At 32.6% G+C, this 27,003-nt stretch overlaps 2 protein-coding genes across 2 annotated transcripts; one reads left to right on the top strand and one right to left on the bottom strand.

Moving 5' to 3' along the window:
- Positions 1–8,654: 8,654 nt before the first annotated feature.
- On the bottom strand, positions 8,655–13,189 carry LOC135121252 (uncharacterized). Its single transcript, XM_064045558.1, has 11 exons — positions 13,185–13,189; positions 12,929–13,037; positions 12,708–12,867; positions 11,301–11,414; positions 11,134–11,202; positions 10,466–10,552; positions 10,194–10,388; positions 9,345–9,519; positions 9,018–9,123; positions 8,820–8,952; positions 8,655–8,734 (listed from the first exon to the last, which is right to left on the bottom strand). Exons 2-11 carry the CDS (start codon positions 13,013–13,015, stop codon positions 8,661–8,663), a joined length of 1,200 nt encoding a protein of 399 aa, XP_063901628.1. The 5' UTR covers positions 13,016–13,037; positions 13,185–13,189; the 3' UTR covers positions 8,655–8,660.
- Positions 13,190–13,766: 577 nt separating this feature from the next.
- LOC135121247 (histone-binding protein RBBP7-like) lies at positions 13,767–16,032 on the top strand. The gene is made up of 13 exons (XM_064045554.1): positions 13,767–13,813; positions 13,880–14,033; positions 14,181–14,320; positions 14,373–14,448; positions 14,500–14,649; positions 14,705–14,858; positions 14,909–14,976; positions 15,197–15,323; positions 15,383–15,449; positions 15,502–15,647; positions 15,703–15,813; positions 15,867–15,942; positions 15,999–16,032. The coding sequence occupies exons 1-12, from the start codon at positions 13,795–13,797 to the stop codon at positions 15,924–15,926; spliced, it is 1,272 nt and encodes a 423-aa protein (XP_063901624.1). The 5' UTR covers positions 13,767–13,794; the 3' UTR covers positions 15,927–15,942; positions 15,999–16,032.
- Positions 16,033–27,003: the final 10,971 nt, after the last annotated feature.

Raw genomic sequence — 27,003 nt, 5'->3', positions numbered from 1 at the left:
AAGGGGAAGTTGCGACAAGTCTCCGATTTTTGATCCTTTTAACAAATTCTAAAAGGAGAGACTCTACAAGAATCTGATATATAGGGTAGCTTGGCCTCCCATTTATTGTTGAAATGGGCCATTGGTTTCTTTCTTTTGCATCTGTGCACTCGATTAAGCGCAAGTTTGCCTCAGAAAAGATGATGACGTCGGCAGATAAGCGATTGGGGCGCTAGGTTACTTCACGAGTTGTCGTGGCAACGTTAATTATCATTTCCCTTTTCATATATAACTTTTGTTGTATTCGCCCTCAATCTTAGGATAAATTAAACCTTAATAATTAATAATAGATATAAGACAAGAACTTTATTAAAGGTGGAACCGCGGCTCGCACGCTCACACTGAGAACCAAATCCAAGAAGCTTGATGCGCACGTACCTTTATCTGAAGTTAGCACTTTTAACTTTATACTAATACCCATCTTAACTGCACAATTTAACAAAGAAGAAGTTAGTAAATATTTAAAGATCGAATGTCAAACTTAAAAACTGGTTTCCAAAAGGTATATCTACGAGCTTTTTAATTGCAACATCTCTAATATACGAGCTAATTTTCCGCGTTGCTGGCATCAAACTTTTCCTTCAGTACCTTTCGTTTTGGGGTCTAAATTGTACTCATACCTATTATTTGAGAAGGTCAAGTAATCATTATTGCGTACAGAAAATGGCTACAGTCTGACAGGTTAAACATGTAAAACCATCATACTGGGATCGAGAGTTGTCTTGGTAGCTCAGTAGTTAAGAGCATTGACTCGCAAACTCAAGGTCGTGAATTCGATTCACACCGACGCTACTCTCTTTTTCGAATTTTAATGGTGGCATCTTTAACCCCCACCCTCACAAATTTTTCATACAGCCCAAGTCTCATATACGCTGCTTACTTTGATATATTCGTATCTCTTATAAGCCGTAGGGTTTCAAACTTATATTATTCTCTTGTAGATGGGCTTGAGGCGTAGAAATAATTCATTGAAAAGAAGAGAAATAAGGTTTATATAGGGCCGTGAGAAAAATTATAAAATGGTATTTAAGTTATTAAGTGTACGTTCGGTTACTAAGATACAAATCTGTATTAGTATCCGATATCTTTGAACGATGTAGGACAGAGCCACTAAAACAGACTGGAGGGAGACTTTAAGATATCCGCCATAAAGATTGAAACATTATCTTCCCTTCAAACCAGTTATAGGAGTCATTCTAGATTTATAAATAATAATTAGTTGAATGCATTGGCTCTTCTTCTGGCAACCGGGGCCGTAGACTGTGCATTTTATTACTGAAAACTCATGAACTTCAATATGCCTTAGATCGGTGGTAATTTGTTGTTAAAAATTATATTTTGAGGTTCGCGAACACAGATATCAAGCAAAGCTACTGCCTTACGATTCTTAAGGATCTGCTCTCTGATAAACGTTGCGCCCTTCGCCAGACCTTGTATCTTGTAGCAACCAGCTGATACGCCTAGTTGAGTGTTGTAAGAAAATGTCAGTGTTCATCATTCAAACAAAGCCGTAACGTTTCTTTATAACCCGACTTAAAGTTTATTGGCAACACTTGGAAGCGAGTCGTTTTTAGCTTTTTAGTTAAAAAGTAATTAATCTAACGATCATTAAACTTCTGATACTCGATGATCTTAATAATTGAGCCTTTCAGATTATAAGAATGCTTTAATCTAACATGAATGACTAAAACAGTGTAGACGTATAACTTAAAATATCTTTAAAATTATTGCGCGGTCGTTAAGTATATTTTAACCCAAAATGCATAAATAATGTGTAGGTAGAAGGGTTTTTGTAAAGTTATCATCTTCTCAAGGAAATCGACTTATGATTCATGTCTACTAAAAAAGTATCCATGAACATAACCGCTGTAGCGATATTTGTAAAAAAAAAAAGGTTAAGAGTAGTTAAACTTGTTAAGAAAAAAACTTCCTTTTCTATTTCCATCATGATAGTTATTAGAGTGCATTAAGGTAATTATTTGTTTTAGTATTATAAAACTGTTATCTTTTACTGTGATTATTGATATTATCGCTTTTTTAATTTTATTACTTACAAAACTGAATATCTTAACCTTTTCAATATCACATGTAGTAAAGTTTATACCTGAGTAAATGCTCTTCATCAAGTACTGTATGATTAATAAGCTTGCTGACATACAGCTAATCGGTCATCCACTATCTCAGCGATTCTGCCGGCTAATTTTTGCTTTTCCTCCTAGATAAGGTTTTTGTCTCAAAATGCTTTTTTTCTGTACTGATAGCGCCTTGTTAAACAATTCCGAAATCTAAAATAAGCGAGGTTTGTTCAGCTAGATTTCATTTTTACAAAAACTTTTTCACTAAGCCTTATATAGTCCAAAATTTATCTAAAGCTTTTGAAAATTTGATGGGAGTCCGTCTTTCTTATTGCGCACCTTATACGGTGGGTTTTCACCAAATACCACGTGATCAGCCTGATCTTTTGCATCCATCATCCTTCAATTGGTGTTCCTCTACATACTCTTTCCTTGCACTTGCCTGTCAAGCCAAGTTACTTTAAGCCCATTCATTTTATCTACATTGCCTTAAAAGTCGTTTCCTTAAGATGGAAATAATTTGAACATTATTTAATAATTCTAAAATTTGCATCTTCAAATGTAGCTGAGGGCTGACTGTGTATAGGGGACACACTCGCTGGGATTCTCGAGCCGACCCCGCGGGATTAATAAAATTAACTCGTTAGGCTAGTTTTCGTTACAGCCCGCAACTGACAGGTATAAAAAATTAACTTATATTTTGCAAATTTGTAGGTTCTCTTTATATTATGCGTACCTACAAGAGGAAAAATAAGAAAAATAAAATTTTAGCTAAAAAATCCTATCCTACTTAGACGCTTTCCATTACTTACAAGTTAGCAAAAATTCAGAAACCTTCACCAAGACAAAAAAAGAAAAAAAAGTTGAAAGTTAGTTAAATTTGTTTTCAGAGCTTAATTTAATGATATCGGAAATAGAATTTCAAAAAAGCTAATATATCTAAGGTGTCATTTATACGAAACCTTAATTTCGTACAAAGTTCCCTGCCTTTGAATACATAGTTCTACCTCGATGCTTGACGGTGGAATTGTAAAAAGTTATTGGTACATCTAAAATTTTCCCTCACTGGTGACCTTGCTCCCAAAATATTATTTCCTTTATAATTCCATACAAAATTTTCAGATCGCTTTTAATTTCTGATCCAGAAAGATTCGTGGCAATAGCCATATGAAGCTGTTCCTGACCGACAAATACTCCATTTGTGGAATTTTGTCATTATTTTTCCTGGCTTCTTTCTCTTCAATAGGTTGACGTTCGTCCTCACAGGTTAGTCGTTTAACAAATTTTCTATTATTTTCCGGATAATATATCGCGATGAATAAGTAAAGGCCATAGGGTCAACAAAATTTCTTTCGAACGCTCTCGGAATATGAAGAAAAATTAAGACCGGGACAGTACAGTCCTTCATTCAGTTATTCTTTATATAATCGCTGTAGATAATTCTCTGCTCAACTTATTCTTTTGTTGATCCCATTTTTTTACTAAAAATTTCATGATGGTTATGGCTATTAATAAATTCGTGCTGCTCTTATCGAGAACCTCAACGGTCGTTTTATTACGCTCAAGCGCGCTATGGTTATTTGGGTGTAATTGACCTATCGTTTCACAAAATCTTATTTCCCCCACGCAACTTTAACAATGCTAACACAGTTCTTTAGCTTTAAAAACCTTTTTACCATATCGTGTAGACTCCTCCATCTAGTCTTGCTATCCAACTTCAAACTTTATTCTCTTCCAAACTGATCTTTTACATTATTTTCCAAATAAATCTTATTTTTTAGTGAAAACTTTCTGATCAATTTTACAACTTTACAGACTTTGTTAATTATTCTTTATATTCTTCCACTATTCCTTTTAAAAAAGCTTCTTCGTTTGCAACTTCGGTGAATGCTTCGTCATCCTATTCATCCGACGAAGAATCCTCCTTTCCACTTTCAGTCTCAGTTTCAATTTCTTCCATTTTATCGTTTTCTTTTTTCTTATAAAGACCGCTGACTGAAGGTCATGAAGATAAAATAGCCGTTGTTTTACAAGAAAGGCGCTTATTTAAACAAAGTAAAATTTTAAATGACTTTTAAAATTTCAACTCACCGACATCTGGCCCTGCAATTAACTGTTCCCCCGATCTTATCACTGCACTAGCACCATTAATACAAACGACTACTATACCTTTTTGGAACGACAAATTAAATGACTTTAACCCTTTTCTGAAATTTCGATAATATTCTCGGTGGACAATTTTCCTTTCAACGGAAGGAGTTTTAAGTTGTAAACATGGTTTGAATTTGAAACAGTAATAAACGTTTACATTTATGTAGCTTTGGTTTCTTTTAGAGGTCCATTCGTCTAACGTTATTGAATATCTACGATAAAAAAGAACTTATAAATGCAATTTAAATTAAAAAAAGGGGAAAATATTACCTATGATGGCGAAGCAACGCAAGAATTTCCTCATTTAAACGGAATTTCCTTATTTATTACGATACTTTTAACAGTATGGGCCGCATCCGGTAAAATATGTCCCGATTCAATGTCTAACTTTCTTAAATTCATCGGAGTAGTAAAAGATTTAAATGGAAAACCATCTAAGGCCACCATTCTCGATATCATCATCTCAGTGCTTTCGTTTTTGAAAGATGGAAAATAATCCTCCAATTCCTTTTTTTTGGTGAACGAGTGATGTCGGCTTATCAAGATTGTCATCCGGATTTATTTCCAACTTCGCTCCCTTTTCAGTACTACTGGATGGTGTTAATTCTTTTGTAAATTTTAAATCAATCTTATGAACGGTTTTCTAAATTGAGTATGTAATCCTTTTATCGATCCAGCACTTAATTTTAGAACTCTGGAACTTTGCACTTTGCAGATTTTTATCCGTACTTTTTAAGAAGTCCAGGGAGATGCTGGGCCCCACGTGTTCAAAGGAAATACTTTCATCGTAGTAATAAAGGGACAGCATCTAAATATGGGTTACAAGTGGGTTACAAGTTTAATTTTGTCGAAAATTAACAGTGTGAGTTTATTCCCGTTATAGTCTATTTTTAAAACCACGTGACAAACGATACTGAACAGAACATGTTCGTGTTTTTAAATCATAAGAACCTCATAAGAACCTCATAAGGAAAAAACTTTTAAAATCACGAATGAAAGGATTTGAAATTGATTTGTGTGGACTTTTGCAAAAATTAATTAATAAAATAATAAATTACAACTTTATTTTCAATCCCGCAAAGCGCGGGATCCCGTGGGATCAAGTTTGCATGCCCTAACTATATCGCAACATTGATTAAAAAAAGTGTTTGGTAAGCGGTTTTATCAGATATATTATTAGTGCTTCTAGGCTTTAACATACTTTATATTAAATTTCTAATATATACTATAATGCTTTACTTCTTTGTTTATATTTTACTATTTCTTGATGTTTTAGACCTAAAAGAGCCTTGAAAATAAGAAAAACGGTCAGTTATGATAAATTAAAAATGAGCTAAGAAGTTAAGTTTATAAAACTAAAATAGATGGGTGACATTGACTGAAAAACTATAGATTGGTTATTTAGGCGACTAGACTGAAGTTTAAACTAAAAAAAAATATGTGCTAATAATAATAGAAAGCTTTACCTACCAAATTGTCCTAGCAATTTTAAGAAGGAGAAGTCTTCTATAAATTAAATTTAATCGATAATACTGCTAATGATGGTATCAGTATCATTGGTAAATTAGAGAGCTAGAAATGTATTTTTGGTTGACTAGATATCAAAGGGTAGTTATATACTTACGACAGACTTGGAGAGCACTCTGAACTTATTAACATTGAAAGTTAATATACTATACCTGGGGTGAAACACACAAAATCCCCTCGGTACTGTCGAGTTAATTGTTGTTATAAACCGAATCCTAGCAAAAATATATTTAAACGTAAATAGCCAGCCTTAGAAAGGTATTCATGTACTGTTAAGAGGGAGGTATTACAAAAAATTTAGATGTAGGCTAGTGCACCTCGAGTCTCATGCACTGTCCGAACCAAAAAGGCAATTAAAAGTGAATCTTCGAAAAAACAGAAACTACGGAAGATAAGTGTGTAAAGAAGTTTAGGCTTCAAAAACTAGAGAATGTGAGGACTGCGACGCTCGAGAAGTAGAGTTTAAGATCAAAAGTGTCGAGCTTTATTAAAAATTTGATGACACTGGGAGAAAATTGACTAGTTTATTAGTGGCTCATCTGTAATATAGTCGAGTGGTTTACGAGTAAAGGTGTAACGAAAGCGATAAATAGAACATTAGCAAAGAAAAATATTTGAGCTAAAACTGTAATACTCCAGGGAAAGCAGGGCTATGGTACACTATAAATATTCAAGAGTATCACTCTTAAATTATAAAGAAAAAATAAAGTACAATTGCTTTGGCAAGGTTTAATTACTTACGTTGACTTTATGTACATTAAAGAAATAAATTATATAAGACTATTTATTTTTTTTTCTTTTCTAATTTATTTAGGTGCATAGGCTTATTCCGTCATATAGGGGTATGTGTAGGAGCAGAATTAATATTTAACTCACCAACTGAAAGAAAATTAAAAATAAAGATAATCATGTATCTACTCTTACATCGGTTGACTGATAAGTCCATGACAGTTTAGAGTTTAACAGGTTAAATACGTAAATCCGTCATGTCGGTCTTGAAAGTTGTCGTGGTAGTTCAGCGGTTAAAAGCATTAACGCGCAAAACTCAGATCATTGGCACGACTTCCTTTAACGCGACTCTTCTTTCGGTTTATGTTGGGTAGCGAAATAACATTGGCCCTCACAATATTGTCATAGATCGCTATATAATAAGAAAAAATCAAGAAATTGCAAGCAAGTTTTTAATTATTAAAAACATTAACCTACTTTTCGTTCAGGGCACATTGGCAACCCTTTCGCAAGCTTAATCCAGATTGGTTTTAACGTTTCCTTACGATAAACAACCTGTAGAGATGCACCCGAGATAATGCAAGTCCAAAACTATTAAATTGTTTCACATCTCCTTTGCGGAGAGGTTAAGAAGGTTCAAATCTTGTCTCATAATAAAATAAAAACAAGAGAGCCGCCAAAAAAAAATGCGAATTTTTTTGTAAATTTTTAATTAAAGTATACAATGATTAGCCTTCTATCGCATCTTGCCATAAATGGGTAAAGCAATAAGCTCAAAAAAGTTTAGTCATCTGTCTACCTTGAGCTTCGTTTCTTACGTTTATGTACTAGCTTTTTTAAACCAACCTTTTAGGGAAGGGCAGTCGTTTGATATCCTTCTTCATTTAATTTAATGTAATTGGGTAAAAAAAATTGCTAAAAAAGGGTGTTTATTAGTTGGATAGCTCTCTCGATATATTTGTTAGGACTTGATAACTTGATATTCTTTCCTCTTAAGGAGTGCGTCCACATTTTGGAGGGGTGGGAAATCTAAACAATACTAAATTGTCAATTGTGCCAACCAATAAAATTCAAGATCTCAGCCAATGAACATCTTCGTTTTTATAATTATTATAATTTAGAATTATTTGAATTTTGAAAAAATTAATTTTTGTCTGCCAATAATCTTGCTTGGCTGTTGCTATCAATATTTGACCACGTTTAATTTTTTGTGTTTTCATATCAACTTAAATTTTGGTTCTCTGACGTTATAGGGTCCATTAAACTCTTTGAGAACTAAAGATAGATATTTTAATAAAAAGAATCAAAAAAAAAAAAGTAAAGGCTTAGAGGAAGATGAAGGTAAGGCACATCTAAGTTAAAGCTATGCACAGGTGAGAATGATATTTAATTATAAGCTTGTGATAGAGATAGATTTCGAACTGGAAACAAAAGAGAAAGACGCTTAAATGTACAAAAGATTACAGACACAAAGTCTTGCTTAAGGTAGTATGCCTTAAATATTAGTCATAACGCCACTACAATTATGAGTAACTTAAAAAATGCAATGATCGCAACTAAACTACTATGACCAAAGAAAAGCTGGAAACGTGAGCTAGACTAGGATATTCTTAAGATAGTGTTAATAATATTATTTACTGAAGGCTTGGGAAGCTACTTGCACCTAGAATTAATAGAAATTGTCATTACTTATCAAACAAAAAACATCACTCTATTCAAGGTTGTGTCTTCCTGGCGAATTGCCGACAATTCCACAAACATAAGGCTATTTTGCCATGTTTTCTTCAAAGTGTTTGCAAAGTTATGTGCTACTACTGAACCGCTATACTTTTTCCAGCAGCTATCGTCAGTCGTTAAGCCTCACCTACTATCCAGCAAAAAGGAGGAAGACGTTAAGGGCCACGACCGTTAAATAGTGTTAGTTGACAATTAAACCAGTTCCTTTAATTAATGCCTCTATTCCATTACTTTTAAAAGACATAATGATAAAGTAAAAAAAAAGCCCTAAACTTTATGTATATTACCTAATATTTTTAAAATAAATACAGGCACCTCGTAATATTTTTAAAAAGCTAAAATAACTTTATTATAAATTCAACAAGAAATTTATCACAATTTTTATAATTTGAAAATGTACAATCACTTCTTCTTTTGAGACGTCACGTTGAAATGAAAGTGAACAATATCGCCATCTTTAATAATGTAAGACTTGCCTAATAGTAAAAATTAACAATAAATATATAAATGAAATGTTAACAATTAACGAAATAATATTGAAGTACATTTTGGGTTGCTTACCTTCTTGGCGTTGCTTTCCAGCCGCCCGAACGCCGGCCATTCCGTTTTTCCCATACTCTTTCCAATCCTCAAAACTAACCACTTCGGCTTTAATAAATCCTCTTTCAAAATCAGAATGAATTACTCCAGCGGCCTAGACAATAAAATAATATAAACTTTTTAACTAAAAAGGGTTAATTATAAAGTGCACAAGTAAACCTGCGGAGCTGTAGCGCCGCTCAACACTGTCCAGCACCGAACTTCCTTCTCTCCTGCCGTTAAAAAGTGAATCAAGCCCAACTCGTGATAGGCAACTTTAATAGCTCTGCAACAACAATAATAAATACACAAAAACAAGGCTACTGCTGCAAAAAGGAAGCTTTATAGTAAATAATATAAAATATAATTCCCAAGATACTTTTGTTAGTGTAATGCTAATTTTCAAATAAAATTATTAATGTTACATTATAAACAGAGCAACAAAAAAAAGGGGTTTTTTATATATATAAAATAAAACAAAACGATTAGGCGAGATGCACTAAGGACCTGGGAAGCACACTTTTGGCTGTCTTTACCGCCTCATTATAGGCGAGTGGGTCATCGCGCATCTTGTGAAGCGCCTGCTCGTACTCCACACTCATGGGAATCATTGCACCTCCGCCGTGACCGTCAATCCAGCTTTTTATTTTAACAAGCCACTTGTTCTTTTTCCGCACGAAGTCTGTTTACGTTGTATTAAAGTACTGTTAAAAAAATTACTGCACCGAACGAAAAAAAAAACATAATGGAAGGAGTGGCACTACACTACGTTGCAGAAAATAAGATTATGTCATGTGGTAGCCTTAATAATGCATGGACGCCAACTTGCACACAGCGGATCTGTGCCATCAGTAAAAGAACGCGTGCCTTGCAGTACTGTTCAATGATAGCGTGGCTGCATAATAACAACTTTAAATCATACTTATACCATTTAAGCTGACGTTTTCTATAATAATAGTGATATATAACCGAAAGCAAGTCAAAATTGGAATATTGATGAAACAAGTTAGTGGTTTAGGAGACGTTTGAACAAAAGGTACAAATTACGAAGAGGTTCATGTTTCATAATCAGAATGCTTGTTCAATTATGACTTACCGTTAATTTGTTAAATGTTGCCATGAATATGTATTACAAGTTTTGAGATTATTATTTCTTTAAGCGAAGTTTATAATCATATAATAAAAAAATAAATATGTGCTCAACTTCAAATAATAGGGATAATAATAAAAAAAGCCACCGCAACCATAAACCTCTTATACAACTACAATGACATAATAATAGTAATTCTAATTAATGGAAAAAAATAACCAATAACTTAAAGCGTAATAAAATTTTATATTTAGAAGGGGGCTTACCGTCCGCAGATAGGTTTATTAGGTAAACGCAGGGTTTTGTGGTGAGAAGCATGTATAGCTTTTTGCAGATTAGCTCGACTTCTGGAGTGGTCCATGCAGCGTCCCGAACAGGTTTATTAGCTTCAAGAAGAGCACGAACTTTTCCCATGGTTGTTGTAAAAAGTTCAGAGAGTTTATAGCCGGGACTTTTGCGCACTGAAGATTTAATAATTGGAGATTAATTGAATACCGAGTAAAAAAACTAGGAGAAAAGAATAGAAGATTATAATAACCATCTAACTCTTCGTCTTTGATAGCTTTCTCTAAAGCTGCGAGGTCCTTCTGGCAGAGCTCATGTGAAATGGTTTCCATATCACGTACTTTATTAATAATAAATTAGTATTAAAAGTATCTACTTTATTAATATGTATAAGAATTCAGTAAACGATTGGGACTCATGTAACGCCAACTTTTTTAATCAATAATTATAAATAACAAAATATTTTATTGCAACTACAGTAATCAATACGTTTCATTAGCTTTAAAGTAAATTATTCTATTTTTCAGCGGCTGATATATGATCCTCCTTATATTGTAGTCATGCGTCATTAGTTTACAAACCAGTTCTAATTTATTAGTTATGTCTTTATATTTAATTACTAGTAATTAAAAGTTAATAATATATAAAGAGGCTCTTGGTTATGCATATTTAAGAGTTATAGACTAAGTAACAGTAAAATAACCTTTATTCCAAAAATTAATATTATTTCTTAATTTTAAAAATATCCTTTTTATCCAAGAAATATTTTTATATAAAATTAAAATTCTCATGAAAGGCAACACTGAATTGATAAATAATATTTGTTAAAAATTGAGTATATGAATATCCTCCAAAACTCAATGACGTATTGAAAAAGTCTAAAGAGGTCTTCCAGTTTTGATAAAACAAAAAGTATAATACTTGGATCCACGGATTCTTCGACATGAAGAATCTCAGGAGCGTCGAAGGCGCGAACAATGTGAAAATATCCTTTAAAGTAAAGATGTTATATTAATAAAACTTTTCTTTTCACGCAGACAAACAAATTTATATGACATATAATCAGAATATTACATAATAAGTTTAACCATCGACAGCTTGGATATGAGATAAAAACGAGTTCCCTAAACCCTCACCCGCGTGAGCCCCTTTCACCAGCCCCGCAATATCGACGACGTGAAGGTATGCTGGAACTTCAGAGACTAACAGTAGTGGTAATAATATATTTTATTTTTATATAAAATATGCTACCTAAATAATTATTTATATACATGAATTTTACTTTATTAAGATAATAAATATACTCAAATAAATTTTTTACTTTATTATTATTGATTTTTAATTTTTCGCAGATTCTACAGACTAGTTTTTTTTTTTTAGAATTCTTTTAATATAATAACTTATTGTTTACTATTAATGATATATACACTTTTTAATTAAAATAGTATATGCCCTTATATAAAATTTTGTTAAATTTTATATAAAAACTTCTACACTTATTTAATTATTAATAATAACTTTATTTTTTATAATATTATTATAAAATATGTACCTTTTAACTTTCATTATTTTACTTTATGTAATATATATCGCGTTAAAACTTAGTTATAAATAATACTTTCATTTTAATTACTCTTACCATTTGTATTTATTGTAATATTATAATATTATATCTTGCTTGCTTTTTATTATTTAAGTTAAACAAGTATCAATATTTTTTTATATACACTATATTCGTTTAATATTTTTATATATTTTAATTTTTCTTAACTTTGATAAGTAATGTATAAAATAGTATTTAAATTTATGTAAGTCAATATTTTAATTTCTTTTATTAAATACAATACACACGTATAGTATATTTCATATGAAAATGATTATTTTTTAATAAATTTATACTTTTATATAAATACTTTATATACTTTAATGCATCTGATATTATTAGTAAATATTTTAATAAAGGTAATATGTATTCTGCGTCTTTCCTACATATTTTATTAAACCCATATTTACAAATCTACTCAAGGCTTTAAATATTTCTTAAGTTTGTATTTTTGCGTCCTAAAAAATAAATTATTTTTTGCTTTTTTAATGCATATCCGCGCACTTTAAGAAGTTAATTATTTACTTTTTCATAAATTTGATTTTGCGTATTTCTTAAAAGTACTTGCAATTTTTTACAAGGTTTATATTCTTAAGGGAATTAATACTAGTTTACACATATAGTAATAAATATATATATTGGGGTTAATAAAAGTTGCGCACTTTTTAACTGTAAAAAACTAAATCTATAAAAAAAATTAAAAGGAAAACAAGAAAATTCTATAAAGGCAGTTAAAAATTATCAAGATAACCGCAGAAACATAGTAAGCTACCGGTTATACATCTTGATATTTATAAACATTCACAAAAACTAAAAAAATTTAGTAGGTAATAAGTAAGTAGACTAATAAAACTTTATATTATATAATTATCATGTGGAAATGCTAGCATACGAGGTTTAAAATGCTGACAAAGGAAGTCAAATCTAGAATCGGCCACCGCGCAACGGGATTCATTTGGATCAATAGTACAAAAAGGAAAATTTTCAGCAGGGGCATTTTGTTCGGTTAAAAGATTAAAAAAAGAACTTTTTCCCACATTGGGCAAACCAACCTTTTGGTTTAAGATTACAAGGTTATAAAAATGTAGAAGGAAAAAAACATACTTAACTTACCAAACCAAACTTTAAATTATTTTTACTCCTGCCAAATCTTACAGCCCCTTTGGGTTCTATACTTTCCCCTTTATTTTTCGGTGGCATTCTAGTTAAAAGTGTTATGTGCCTAATATAAAAAAATAAAATTAACCAAAAAAAAACCAAAGCAAAGGAATACATACAAATGTTAACATTCCTAATATTCTATAAATGAATACAAAAATTTTTACACAGTAAACACCAAATAAAAAAGCAAAAGCGGTAAATTACAAACTTCTGAGTAACGGGTACTCCTAAAGTACACCCGTTTTTAAAAATTAGAAAACAATATAGCTATTTGCAAGATCACGTGTGGAGAAATACATGAGGGCAGTCCTGATGTAATTCAAACTATTTCACCAATGCCCGGTTTATCTGTTCTCAAAATGATAATTTTTTTAAAAAATAAAGTTGTATTCTAATAAAAACAAGAGTTGAAAAACATTTAAATGTTGTTAGAGCCTTTTCATATTTGACTTTCGCTGTTACTGATATGTTGTTAAGCATAATATTGCTTCCTTCATGCATCATTGGTCGCTTTTTAAAACCTGCTCTCTTTTAAAGTTAGTTATGAAATATAAAACCATTTTTTTTTTTGGCTTTCATGAAAGTTTAAACAGAAACATAACCTTTTTTTACGGATGTTTTGGCCTGTAAGGATGGAGTGCACGACAAAGTATTGGCACCCATCCAAAGTAAAGTAGATTTTCCTTATTAACTCCGCTAAAAATTTAGGTTCCATAGCGCGTGTTACGAAGGGCTTGCCTACCTTTTTTTTATCGCACAGAGCGAATTTTGCTTAAAAAGCGAACATATCATCTATTACATGACTGCCTTTAGTGTTAATGACATCGTCTAAGGAAGGTAGTATTAATAAAACTTTATTTTAACTATTTATGACCTATATTATTATATATATTATCATTAAAGTAACAGAGATCGATGATCCTTCTTTGGAGGAAAAACTTACTAATGAAGAGTATAGAATTTGGAAGAAAAATTCACCTTTCTTGTATGATTACCTTTTAACACACGCTTTAGAATGGCCCAGTCTTACTGTTCAGTGGATGCCTCATGTTCATAAGTATGGTGTCTACCTTATCTTTAACTTCTTTATAAGAGTTTAGATATTGCGGTTCCTACGTATTTACCAACACACCATTTCTTTAGCGAGTAAAACGGCTCATGATTCTTACTTATACTTTACTTATTTATTTTTTATTATCCTAAGAATTCCTGAAAATGATTATTATGAACATCGCCTTTTAATTGGTACACATACTTCCAATCAGGAGCCCAACCACCTAATGATTGCAAAGCTCCGAATTCCCGATAGGGAAGAAATTGACAAAGGCGTGGTCGATAAATCCGGTCTTTTTCTTAACTTGTGTTAACTATGGTTTTTCTTAACCTTCTCATATAGAATTTGGGTCTTTCGGACTTGACGAAGATATGTTTGTCATTGAGCAGAAAGTCAATCATGAAGGGGAGGTGAACAGGTCATTCCTTTATCAGATTTTTAACCTCTATAAATGTTTTATTCTCTGTAGAGCAAGATATATGCCTCAAAATCATTTTGTTATAGCCACCAAAGGACCGCAGGCCGACGTTTTAATTTTTGCCTATGACAAACATGAAAGTTCTGATCGCTCAGGAATTTGTAAACCTGAGTTACGGTTAAAAGGCCACGAAAAAGAGGGGTATGGCGGCTATATCAAAGGCACTTAAACTTACTCCATAACCGTATATACTTAGCTATGGCCTTTCCTGGAATTTGCAAACCAAAGGCCAGTTGCTTAGCTCGGCTGACGACAAGCTTATTTGCCTCTGGGATGTACAGGGAGATTCAAAAGAAGAAAAAATTTTGTGGGCTCTTAATAAGTTTTCTGGCCATACGAAAATAGTTGAGGTGTTTCAAGCTTTCTAAGACTTTCGTTAGGTTTTTATATTTTTTTAAAGGATGTGCAGTGGCATCCCCTTCACGGAAGCATATTTGGTTCAGTGGGAGACGACAAACGCCTATTGATGTACGTCATTCTTTTAATATATTTTCACCTAATTAAGGTATTTCTTTGGGCTTCCTTATTTATTATTTAAAGATTACCACGTTTACTAATAAATGTATATCCCATTCTTTAGCTCAAATTATTTAGAAGGTTTTGCCTAATCATAAGTATTAGCTCAAAAGGGTGTCTAATTCTAGTCTGCATTATAACTAAATTCTTACCTTTCCCCTCAACATTTTAGATGGGACATAAGGGAATTTGAATCAAGCCGACCGCGGCACAGCGTTGAAGCGCACACGGCGGAAGTCAACTGTCTTTCGTTCAACAACTTTTCCGAGTACATACTATGCACCGGCTCTGCAGACAGGGTACTCCACAGTTCCTTCCCAAATTTTTTTAGCCCCGCTGAGTAGAAAAACGTCTGCAGACGGTCGCCCTTTGGGACCTGCGAAACTTAAAGGCAAAGCTACATTCGTTCGAGTCGCACACTGATGGTCACCCATAATTAGCGCATCTCGTACGAGGCTTGCTTATGAATTCTTGTAGAAGTGTTCCAGGTGCTGTGGTCTCCCCACGAAGAGACCGTCCTGGGGTCTTGCGGTTCAGATAAACGTCTTAATATTTGGGATCTCAGCAAGATAGGCGAGGAGCAAACTGCAGAGGACGCGGAGGACGGTCCTCCGGAACTGTTGGTGGGTCATCCCATTAGAGTCTACTGAGTTGATGGTCGCTGACGGTTGAATACAGTTTAGGCACGGCGGGCACACTGCTAAGATCTCCGACTTTTCGTGGCATCTCGAAAAGCCCTGGTTGATCTGTAGCGTGGCCGAAGACAATGTCTTCCAAGCTTGGGAAGTGGTACCGCAGATCTCGTATACATAGTAATTATCCACGTAATATATACTTTTTAGGCGAAAGCTTTATACTCGGAAGAGGAACCCGAAATCGAGGCAACAGAATTAGAAGCCTAGAAGCTTCAATGTTAACGTGAGATTTCGTTTATAAAACTTTCTAAAACTCGTTAAATTACTTAAAAATCAAAGCGAAGGGCAATTCGAAATTTACTTTTAATAAAAATTTTTGCATTCCAATTTAACTTTCTTTTTCTTCCGTTATTGCAAAAAATAATTTCTAACATTTATTAAAAACAATCATACAAAGAATGAATGTCACTAAGATAGCTCATCTACTAAATAATATAAAAATTTGCTCAGTACAGTGCGTAATTTATTAATAAAAAAAAGCTAAAAACACAAACATCCGGATTTAGGGTGAATCCCTAAAAAGGTGAGTCTTTATAACCTCCCACATATTTTTCGAAGCTTCTTTCTTCGTATTTCTTACTTCTAAGGCCTTCTTTAAAAAGGGGTGATCCTCCAAGTTAAATTGTAAATTCTTCCTCAACTCTTTTAATTCAGAGATCTGCTTCTCAAAACAAGCTTTGCACAAGTGGTGCTGTAACTTAGGTGAGCCACAGATTTGACACTTAACTATATTTCGTAAGTTTCGCCCGTAAACTAGAGCATTACGAATTCTTTTTACAGTTTTCGTTGTTCTATTCTTAGGGGCTGCTAACAAAAAGCAGTCACCTAATAAGCCTTCTACTTTACCGTCATCTCTCAAAAAAGACCGATTATAAGAAATTAATCTATATAATGTATTGCATGAAATAAACAAAAAAAAAAGCAAAAGACAATAAACCCTTTTAAACAGGAAAAAATTGTTCCGTTTGAGCGATTAATGAGCCAACATAACCATTTGGTACGAATTAAAAAACACAAATTGTATATATTATCATAAAAGCTAAAATAATTGCCCACCACAAACCGAAAAAGCATAACAACGGTGTAATAAAACCTGGTTAAAAGATCTCTAGTGTACTCCGGTAGTAAGCACGTGAGGTGCTTAAGAATGCTAATCGTATGAAACTGTAACAGCCAAAACTCGAGGATACCTACTACTGTAAGGCGAAGGCAAGCCTGCATGAGTATATGAGGGCGAGGTTATTTGCAATAAACTAAAAGCTCCTAAAACATAAAATTTTTATGTAATTGAGAACATTTCTAACATATTTAATTTTCCCGAATATTTTCCACGTATAGAAGCCGTACAAACTGAAATTTTTATTCAACACCTCTTCTTTTATTTCTTCATTTAGTTTTGTTAGAGTGCGCACCCAATTAAAACCGAAAAAAGAGAACCGTTGGAGCTTAAGTTCGCGCGTCAAGACTTTTAAACACTGAGCTACGAGGACAACTTTCAATGTCGGACTATAGTAAATAATTTGTTACTCAAGTCTAGCTCTACTAAACCTCACTCCAGCGCCCTATTATAAAGGAACACTCGCCTTAACCTAATACGCGACAAGAGGATCGTAAGAAGTCGTCATTGTTACGATCCTAAGGTCGTGAGACTCTCAAAAGATAGTAAGCGCCAACAATTGAACTCTTTGAGAGCTAAAAATAGTAATAATATAGATGATAAAAAAAGGTAACTAATAAAAGCTTAAAATAAGTCGGTGGGGAGACCAACTAAGATACTATAACAAGATTGGGGCTAAGGCACAACTAAGTCAAAGATGTGAACAAGCGAGAATAAAAATTTTACATAAGCGCTTGATATATGAATAGGAACCTCGAAAATGGAAACAGTATAAGAAAAAGATTTTAAATAAGTAAGCGAGAGGCACTTACGCTATAGAGAAGGTAGTAAAATCAGGTGCATTGGTCGCAACTGAAATTAATTCCACAAAAAATCAAGCGGAGATGTTAGATCAGGTTACTGTGCATAAGGGACAAAAAGAATTTTAATCTTGTATCTAAAAAAATTCCCATCTTTAAAATTGTTTCTACTATTCGTTATGTTAGGACCAACATTCTGAATACTTTTTAGCATTTTTTTAAAATAAAAAGTCGTTTTATTTACTTAACAAAGCTGTCAGTAAAAGTTTCAATGTTTTTGTAACAATAAATCAGTTTTAAAAAAGTTAAAAATTGGGTTTAATAAATTGTATTATTTCAATAATTTTGTTGTTTACTGTGGTCGTCTTGTCTTCCAATTATACTTAAACCTTAATATACGCTTTTTCTGATACAAATAAAAATTTTACTAGTTTGCCCTCAGCATCGCAGGTATTAGGGTTCCTTCGAGATCAGCTCTCCCTCCAGCAAAGGACATTTTACTACTGTGCATACATTTAAGTTGTTTTACGGAAAACACTCAAAATGACAAAGAGATACTATGAATGTACTATATACTTTCACTGCTGAATTTAAATCTTTTACTTAAGATTTTTACCTAAGTTTTTCTCACAAAGCTTTCCTTTTAGTACACAGGACTTAACGATAAAATTTTGTTAAGTCTTAGCATATAACCCCAAGTGACATTAACGGTATTACGAAGTAATAAGAAAATTTTTTTATTTTGCAGAGCCTTTAAGCAGTAAAAAAAAAAACTTGCGAAAACTAGTTACTACATAGACCGTATGCCAAGTTCTTAACTTCACACTTAAGTTTTAAAGCGGTTTATGGTTGTGTTTACATGCCCTTACAACACAAAAAAATGTCTTTTATGGCATATGTAGGATATAAAAACCAAATGCCTTTCTAAATTTCCTATTTATCTGATATACGTTAGTATAGGTTTAAAAAGAGGTTTATCTATATTATATGGGGACTTGCTTAACCGTAAAATACTTTTTTAGTATCCTCTAAGGAAACTATTTCATGTCTTTCAAAAATTTAAGCAGTGATAGCAAACTAATAAAAAAAACTGATATCTCGACTGTATTCTTCTGTGGTTCAGTTAGACCTTAATTATGCATTTACACAAGATTAAGAATTCTACCATTTTGTATTTAATATATTGCAATTGTCAACTTGTTGCAAAAGGTTCAAACTATTTTTTGGTTCCCTTAAAATAGTCAAAAATTAATTAAGAAATAAAAGAAAATTATACAAATTTGAAATTTATAATTTAATAAAAGGGAAGAATTATGTTAACTGTTTTCGGAACACTTTTTTAAGTGGTGGGGCCTACGTTTCGTGTTTTTCTCTTTCACCTTACTTTTAAGAAAATTTTGTTATTAATAATTGGTTTTTCTATCAAAAGTTGCGTAAAATGCTATTTTTTACATTATTATAATATATGCTTCTTTGTATTTAAATTTTTATTTATCTATCCAATTTAACTTAGTTTTAAAAAAATGTGCATCTGTGTTTTTTCATATAATTACTTCTCTGAAGGCCCCTCAAGCGGTAGCACCAAATTACTTTCACTTTTAAAACGTGGTTCTGTCTTCGTACACAATTGTTTTGATATTATATGAAATGATAAGCTGTAAAAAAAGACTACTTTTTTTCTTATAAAAATTTTCTTAAAGACCTTAGTGTAAAAAAGGTTACGGGAAGTTCATAGTTATGCTAGATTTCTCTTTTTTTATAATTAAAGCTTGTATACATTAATATTAACTATGTATTGCACATAAATCTAGCTTACATTCTCCTCTGAATATCCTATTTTGGACATACTTCACCAAACCCTCAAAATGACTAACTGTTAGCACTGTAACCACTGTAGTTGCTAAGAAGGAACAGAAGGAACTCGAGGTGCAACTACATCTCCACCGAGAGTTTTGTTTTATTCAAGATATATAAAGTGTGTAAAATAAGTGTCACTATGACTTTGTCAAAGTTAGGAAAACTTTTAAGATTCAAATCAAATATAATGGCCACATAGTACACACATCTTACAGTTAGTTTTGAATTACTGAAAATCTTCTGTGAGGCCAGTTTTTCTATGATTTAAGGCTTTATTTCTCTTCTATTTAAAAGGCTGATTTCCGACGGAATTAAAATTTATTGAAAGGACATTCAAGATACTATATTTGGAGCTTCCAATGCTTAAAGCCCGTTTTTGGTGGGGGATAAAATTACATATTTTTATTTTTTAAAAGTTAATGGTAAGTCGCTTCTATATATGGCGTGTGTGCGGAAAAAAAAATTCTAAGTCGAAAGTTTTGTAAACTGAGCTAAGTACGGATACCATCAGAAATATTTTTTTTGCTATTAAGTAACGTATATAATGTTCAACACGAACAATTAACCAATAAGGCTAATGCGAATGAGGTTATAGGTTAGAATTTTTACTATTTTTTTTTAGGTGAAAGAGGATCTCGGAATTTTTTTCTTATAATTTTATAACTTGTATGATATAGAGAGTGACGAAATAAGTATATTTATGTTAAACATTATATTTAACAATTTCAAAAAACACATTTATTTTGGTGATTTTTTTATGTTACCACATGAGTTTAGAACCTGAGCATCAAAGAAGATAAACTTTGATATATATTTTCTCACAATTTAATTTTTAACTTATACTCTTTTCTTCGCAAGTGCCATATACTATAAATTAAGTTATAAAAAATTGCTTATATGGTGGTTAAGTAACTAAATTATGATATCTTCTTAGATTATACATTGATCTTTAAAAAAGGCTAATAAAAATACTTAACAAGATCCATAACAAGAATATTTTAAAAATTTTGAGCTTACCAGCCACATAACTATTATCTGTAATTGTAACCAGGAGGTTAGATACTTTGAAGTTTGGGAGCGCAGCTCTAATCAAAACCTACAAAACTTGATATGGTGCACTACCTTAATGTAGTATCCCTACTCCGACACTGTAATACGGGTATTATTTCACTTTTATATGCGCATTAAAAAATTAATTGCTTGTGATTTGTCAAGTCCAAAAAGTGATGCTTTCATAGTGACTTTTGGTTTACGATTTGTTCAAAAGAGTAGAAATCATTGCATTATGGCAATGCAAAATAAATTAATTGGCGATTAATCAGGTGTTAATACCATTTACAACCCACCATCATTTCCCAGCATGAAACTGGCGAAAATAACAAATTGCAGTTGAGATGAAGAGAGTCATGTTCATGTATGAGTTTACTAAGATGTTAGTAGATAGAAGCCCTTCTTTACAGCGCGCAATTTAATAGTTCAGTAACTACTAGCCGCCAAGCCCACTCTTATCCTCATGAACTGATATAAACAAATTTGAGATAAAATGTTTTCATCAAATTCTAAATAAAAGCTCGAGAAAAGAAGATTCAAAGGTATTGGTAATTAGACTAAAACTATCGATATATTACCTAGGTTGTTCGTCCCCACACCGAGGTGCAAACCCACTGTACCAGATAATTCCTCAGAGAAATTGGTTACCTGGGTTTTCAGACACCTTAAGAAACTCTTTGTTAAGTATCGAAGTTTATTGAGACTAGGTTGATAAAGAGACTCGCATAAGTAAAAATAGAGCTCAGGACTTGAGTTTACGTTTAAATACTCTTAACCTCCTTTAAGCTTTGTCGCAATACTCACCCTTGTACTAAACCTTTTAACCTTTGCTTTTGAAATTTCATAATAAATATAGCTTTTTAACCATTTTATCAACACTATCTATATTAATATTAGAAGACAATTCCTTCTTACTACTTTGAGTAGACTTCTTTTATAATTAAATGTTCAAATATGAACAAGGAAGAGATAAACTATTAATGGAAATGAAGAAGCTTCTAAAAGTTCCAAAGCAAATTGTTTGAACTGTGACGGAAAAAAGAAGAGGAGCGATCATTTTATTGTCCCGTAGAGGAGGGATATGTATACCTGCAGGAAAGAAATACAAAATGTAGGACAAGGAGAAAAAAGAAGTGCGATTGCACGTGATATAGCAGAGTTTACACCAACTGGTTTAAGCTCATTGTTCATATAAGAGTAAATGCTAATAGATTAATTACTAATTTTAATAATTTTGGTAATAGCAGTTTTTTGGTATTCAAATCAGTTTAACAAAGAGAACCATGTAACTTTTGTTTAGGCATGTTCTCGAACAGTTTTAGTTTTTTTCTCTTCCGTCAAATTACATACGAATAGGAATGTAACACAATAGTGCGATCTACAGATTGAGCTGCTGGCAACAACCTTGCATAGAAAGACGTTCGTCCTCTACGAACGGACAGTTGGACACGCTAATGACCTATTAGCGGAAGAGCTCCCTTACAAGTTGTGAGTCGGCGCACATTACCGCCGTCCGCGCGACGTACTCTTAGCATGACGGTGAAAGTTAAGTTAGGGGTTAAAATTGAAAGTAAAGGACACATTTTAAAATAATAATTTTACTTGTCTTCCTGGACGACTAAAAACCTGTTTGAGGTTTTGTGTGATCGAATAAGTTAACTCGATCGAGCACCAGGAAACGCGATGTATAATTAAACAAACACAGACTTTTTTTTTTAATTTTTTTTAATTTTTTTTTTTTTTACGTTATTTTTATATTTACTTTATTTTATACTTTTTAATATACAAATGGATATGTCATTAAATATTCAGAATTTTCAAGAGCTTTGGAGAAGCGATCAATTGGAAAGGCCAGAACAACCCCAACATTAGACTAAATAAATTAAATTTATAATTAATGAAAATGGAGTTAACAACAAGTTCTTTTTACTGTAAATCCTTAAAGATGAAATAAAGTTGTATCCCACAAGGAGAAGTTAGCAAAAACCGCTAAAGGTTTTCAGGATAATTTAAGAAAGATTATAAGTTATCACTTAAACAGTATGCTAACAGATTAGAACATTTGAGTGATACCATAATACAATTATGCACAAACTCAAAAATTTACAAGCATTTCCTGACCTGCAAACTATAGTCCAAGCGCGAGCTATGACGTCTAAGGTCTGGAGAAAAGTTTTGTATTAATAATATAATTATTGAGCAACATTTTATAGCGGACAAACGAGAGCCTGGCTATTCCCACGCGATAGTGATTGAAGCTTAACATAGACAAAATAACTTGAACATAACTCCTCTCTAACTTCAGTAAACACTGATTAATGAATTAACCAACATTAGTAAGATACTACCAACTTAACCCAAAAATTTATTCTGTCTTAGATATAATGAAAGCCGTTATTCACATGACTGTCAATATAAAAAAGAAAAATGTCAATATGCTAATAAACTTGGACATATCGTTCTTCCTAGAATGGCACTATCTCAGGTAGGGGCTACAAAAGCGTGGATATATTTATACCCAAGGTAGGAATAAATGTATAAATAAATTTATTAGACAAACCTTATATATAATACGGTAATTAGACTGCCCCTCTATACCACAGCAAACGTTCCACGCAGGAAACAACGAGCAGAAAAAAATAAATCCCCCTTACGGGGGTTTGCTATCTCTTTTTATAACCATATATTAAAATGATGAACGCACGTGGCTAACAATTTCGCCAGAGCTTGTTTTAAACTAAAATCGAAGAACTACATGACAAATTTTAATGTCAACTTTTAAAAAAGAAATTAACCATTTAAAAAATAATTTAGCAAATCTTATAGTTGACACATGAGCCCATCCTCATCATATTAGGTCCAGTAATCTAATTGATAATATAGAAGATAAGTCTACCTTTGAAACGATTAATAAAAATTTTGAAGCCTATAACGCTGTTTACCTTAAAATTATAGATGAAAGCAAAGCGAAGTACAACCCCAGTTTTATACACAATCTGAGATCTGTAGGCAAACTCGATGAAAATAATTTTACTATATCGTTCGGCAAAAAAGGGTTATAACCAAAAACGGGGTCAATGAATAGCACAGGGAAGGATGGTTAACGTGGTCTAAGTATTAAATAAGGATAAAGATATTGCGCTCAACACTTAATAATAAGAATGAAGTATATAAGCTTCCAATAAAACACTAGCAATGTGAAGTTTGTATGGCTTGTAAAATGAAAAAACAAAAGGTGAGCAAGGCTAGTGCCTCCTCAAAATTGAAGGACAGGTGAAAAACTTTACATTGATACATTACAGTGGGACATAACTTCATATGACGGATACTGATATGTAATTGTAGGCACTAATGCTAAACAATAAGCGTGTAACGACATTATTTTGTAAAGGTAAAGGCGGGATTAAAGGAGAATTTGTTAACTGGGCTAGAATTCATAATAAAATTTTAAAGAATGCCAAACTGAATAACAATACACAACTAACAATACACAAATAGCCATATTTCAAGAAATTCGTACAGATAGGGGACATGAATATATTAATAGGGCTTTCAGGAAAGCATTAAACAATGAAGGTATAGCCCTGACCTCGGCACCCACAGATGCTCAACAGTACACGAGGATTGAAAGAACTATTCAGTTACTTTGTAATATGACCCGATGTAATATTTTAAAATCTTACCTTCCACTGAAATACTGGAGTGATGCCATTCGTGATGTTACATATATAATAAGTCACCTCCCTAAGAAAAGAGAAATAAAAAACCCCTAATAACATGTATGGCGGAAAGTGCTGTGATCTAAAGAATTATAAACCATTAGGTTGTAAATTCTTATATATAATTTAAACTTTAAAGCAAAATCACACGACCGCGCTTTCAACGGAATAATGCTTGCAAAACCTACAGACTCTATTGCAGATCAATAAAGAATACTTAACCTAAAGACTGGCAAAATATGAAAAACCAGAAACGTTATATATTTTGAAAAATATTTTTCTTTTAGTATGCCTTAGCTATAAATAACACGTCTGCGATATATAACGCTCTAACTATTAAAGGCTACGACATATCGAAAGAAAATTTTGAACAAACCACCCACTAAGAGTTCTTGTTAGAATCCATGTTAACCAAGATAAAAGAAAACAAAAATGATGATGCAACAAATAATGTGTTTAGACATAGAGTGACCTCTGCACAACACAACGATAAGAAAGAACGCATAGAGCCAATAAATTATAATAAATAAAATTTATTTAAAAGTTTAGAAAATAATAACAATAATATTTTATTCGATGCTAAATGAGTCCTATATACTTACTGAAACACAAAAAAACATAACCCTTAAACTACCTTTATATACTAACAACTTATAAAGACATAAGAACCTTTTTAAAAGAAAATAAAACTGCCCTTACGTTAAACCTTTACACAATAGCACACTAAACAAACAATTATTTTCTCTACCTGATATAGAGGAAAAAGAAGTAGTACATGAACAAAAGAACATGGCCTCGCCTATATCACTGAAACGTAAAAACGGAGTAATTAACCAAGAAAAGACAGAATTATATAAGGAAAGACATAAACTCATTAAGTAACTCTTTGTAGGATTTCTTTAGAAGAGGACAGACAACGGGTATGGGTTTAATGGGACGAGTTTGACGCTTTCTCTAATAATGAATCAATCGGCGAAGGGGAGACCCTATTGTTTGATATGACTAACACTTCTACTCAGTTCCATGAAGAAGAAGTAGAAGCAAAAGAAGAAAAGGAAGATGCAACTATTATTCCACTGGTAATGAAGAACATTATTTTGTTAAAAGCAAATAATGATGGTCAAAAAAAATGTTCAGCGAATATGATCACCCACCTTCCCAAGGGAAAATAATTGCAAGAATCATGCGCACATTCTGAATTCTAAATTATTATTTTTAACAGACTAAATGCTAAAATTATATAACACAAAATACAAACGTGAAACTACTGACAGTATCACAGTCTTATGATGCCACTAATTAATATTTGATGAAACCAATGGATATAACAGTTGAAAGCAGTAGTAGACTTACCATATGAGGCTCGAATTGTATAAAGGTAACAGGCAATCTGGGTAACTTCCGGTGAGTAGAGTTATCTAAACCCACCATTCCAAAATTAAGATTTTTCATATTATTTCAAACCAAAACACATGCGTTTTCTTTATATTCAAAGTAAAACTCAACTATGGGAACTCGGCAAAATGGGGGAGGTAAAGCCATTTCCTGCCGATTTATTATATAAGGTCAGAACTGTTATACTTCTAGAGTATCTCACAATAGTTGAAAAATTGAAAGCCTTTTGAGGTCGAGTTCCGTTTCGTTAGTACAGTACCAAAAACCGTTTAAGTATGGTCTAAAGGTTTTTGCTTTTGTAGAATCAAAAACTTATTGCGTAAACATGGAGCTTTACGTGGGATGCAAACGGAAGGACCATACAGAAAAGTGATAAAGCGACTAGCAGATCCTGTCAAGGAATCAAAAGAATTATTACGTTTGACAACTGATACACCAGCTATCTAACATGTCGCCTAAAAAGTCCCCGGACTATCTAATAAAACAAAACTTCTTTTACAAAAATCAACCTTATAATTTAACATAGTCTCCTTAATTAGCGATACAACCAATCCAACGCTACGCCAGCAGATATATACTTTTTTCATAAAACAATTTGTCTTTGCCTTAAAATAGGTCTCTGATTCGGTGTTGACTTCTTCTTTCGACCTAAACCCCTTTCTGTGGGGCCTTTTTTTAAGATCTGCAAAAAGATACTAGACTCTGGGAAACAGATCTTGAGAGTACAGTGGTGTGAATCAAACCGAACTTTAGTTCATGCAATTTTTCCATCGTTAACCATCGGCTTGAGACAAGGTGTATTTTTCTTCATAAAAAAGCACTTTTTTTCGCCATTTTGGGGCCTTCATTAGTAATTTCCTCCTTCAATCGAAATAAGTGTTATATAATATTCGCTATTCATGGTTTTAAAGGCAGTCGATAATTATTATACCATGCGCTTCCCAGAATACGGAGACCATAACTTTTCTGGCAAGCCGTTGAGTTTTGGATCTCTTTGAGCGGTTTTCACTCTGTGCTTTCCACTCAACTGACTGCCGGTCGGATTCTGGAGTGTAATGCTGGAATATAGGTTCATCTATTATATATCGCTTAATGGAATTTTCTATGTCGCTTAAACAGCTTTAAACAGCGTCCAGAATTAAGCAACACGTTGTCTTTAGCCCACTGAGAGCAAACGCGGTGCCCATTTGGAGTAGAGTTCTTCCATGCCCAAATGTTCGTGAATAATATAGCTTACATATTCCATTAATATCTTTGCGATGTCAGCTAACACATGCACCTTCAGTTCAAGATCATCAACGACAATTTTGTGGATTTTAAAACGTTTTCTGAAGGACCTGCTTCTT

Source organism: Zophobas morio, unplaced genomic scaffold (genome assembly GCF_036711695.1).
Source record: "Zophobas morio isolate AGI-343-1 ecotype UQ-CSIRO unplaced genomic scaffold, CSIRO_AGI_Zmor_V1 ptg000541l, whole genome shotgun sequence".
Taxonomy (NCBI): Eukaryota; Metazoa; Arthropoda; class Insecta; order Coleoptera; family Tenebrionidae; genus Zophobas; species Zophobas morio.
This window is presented reverse-complemented; position numbering and strand designations above follow the sequence as displayed.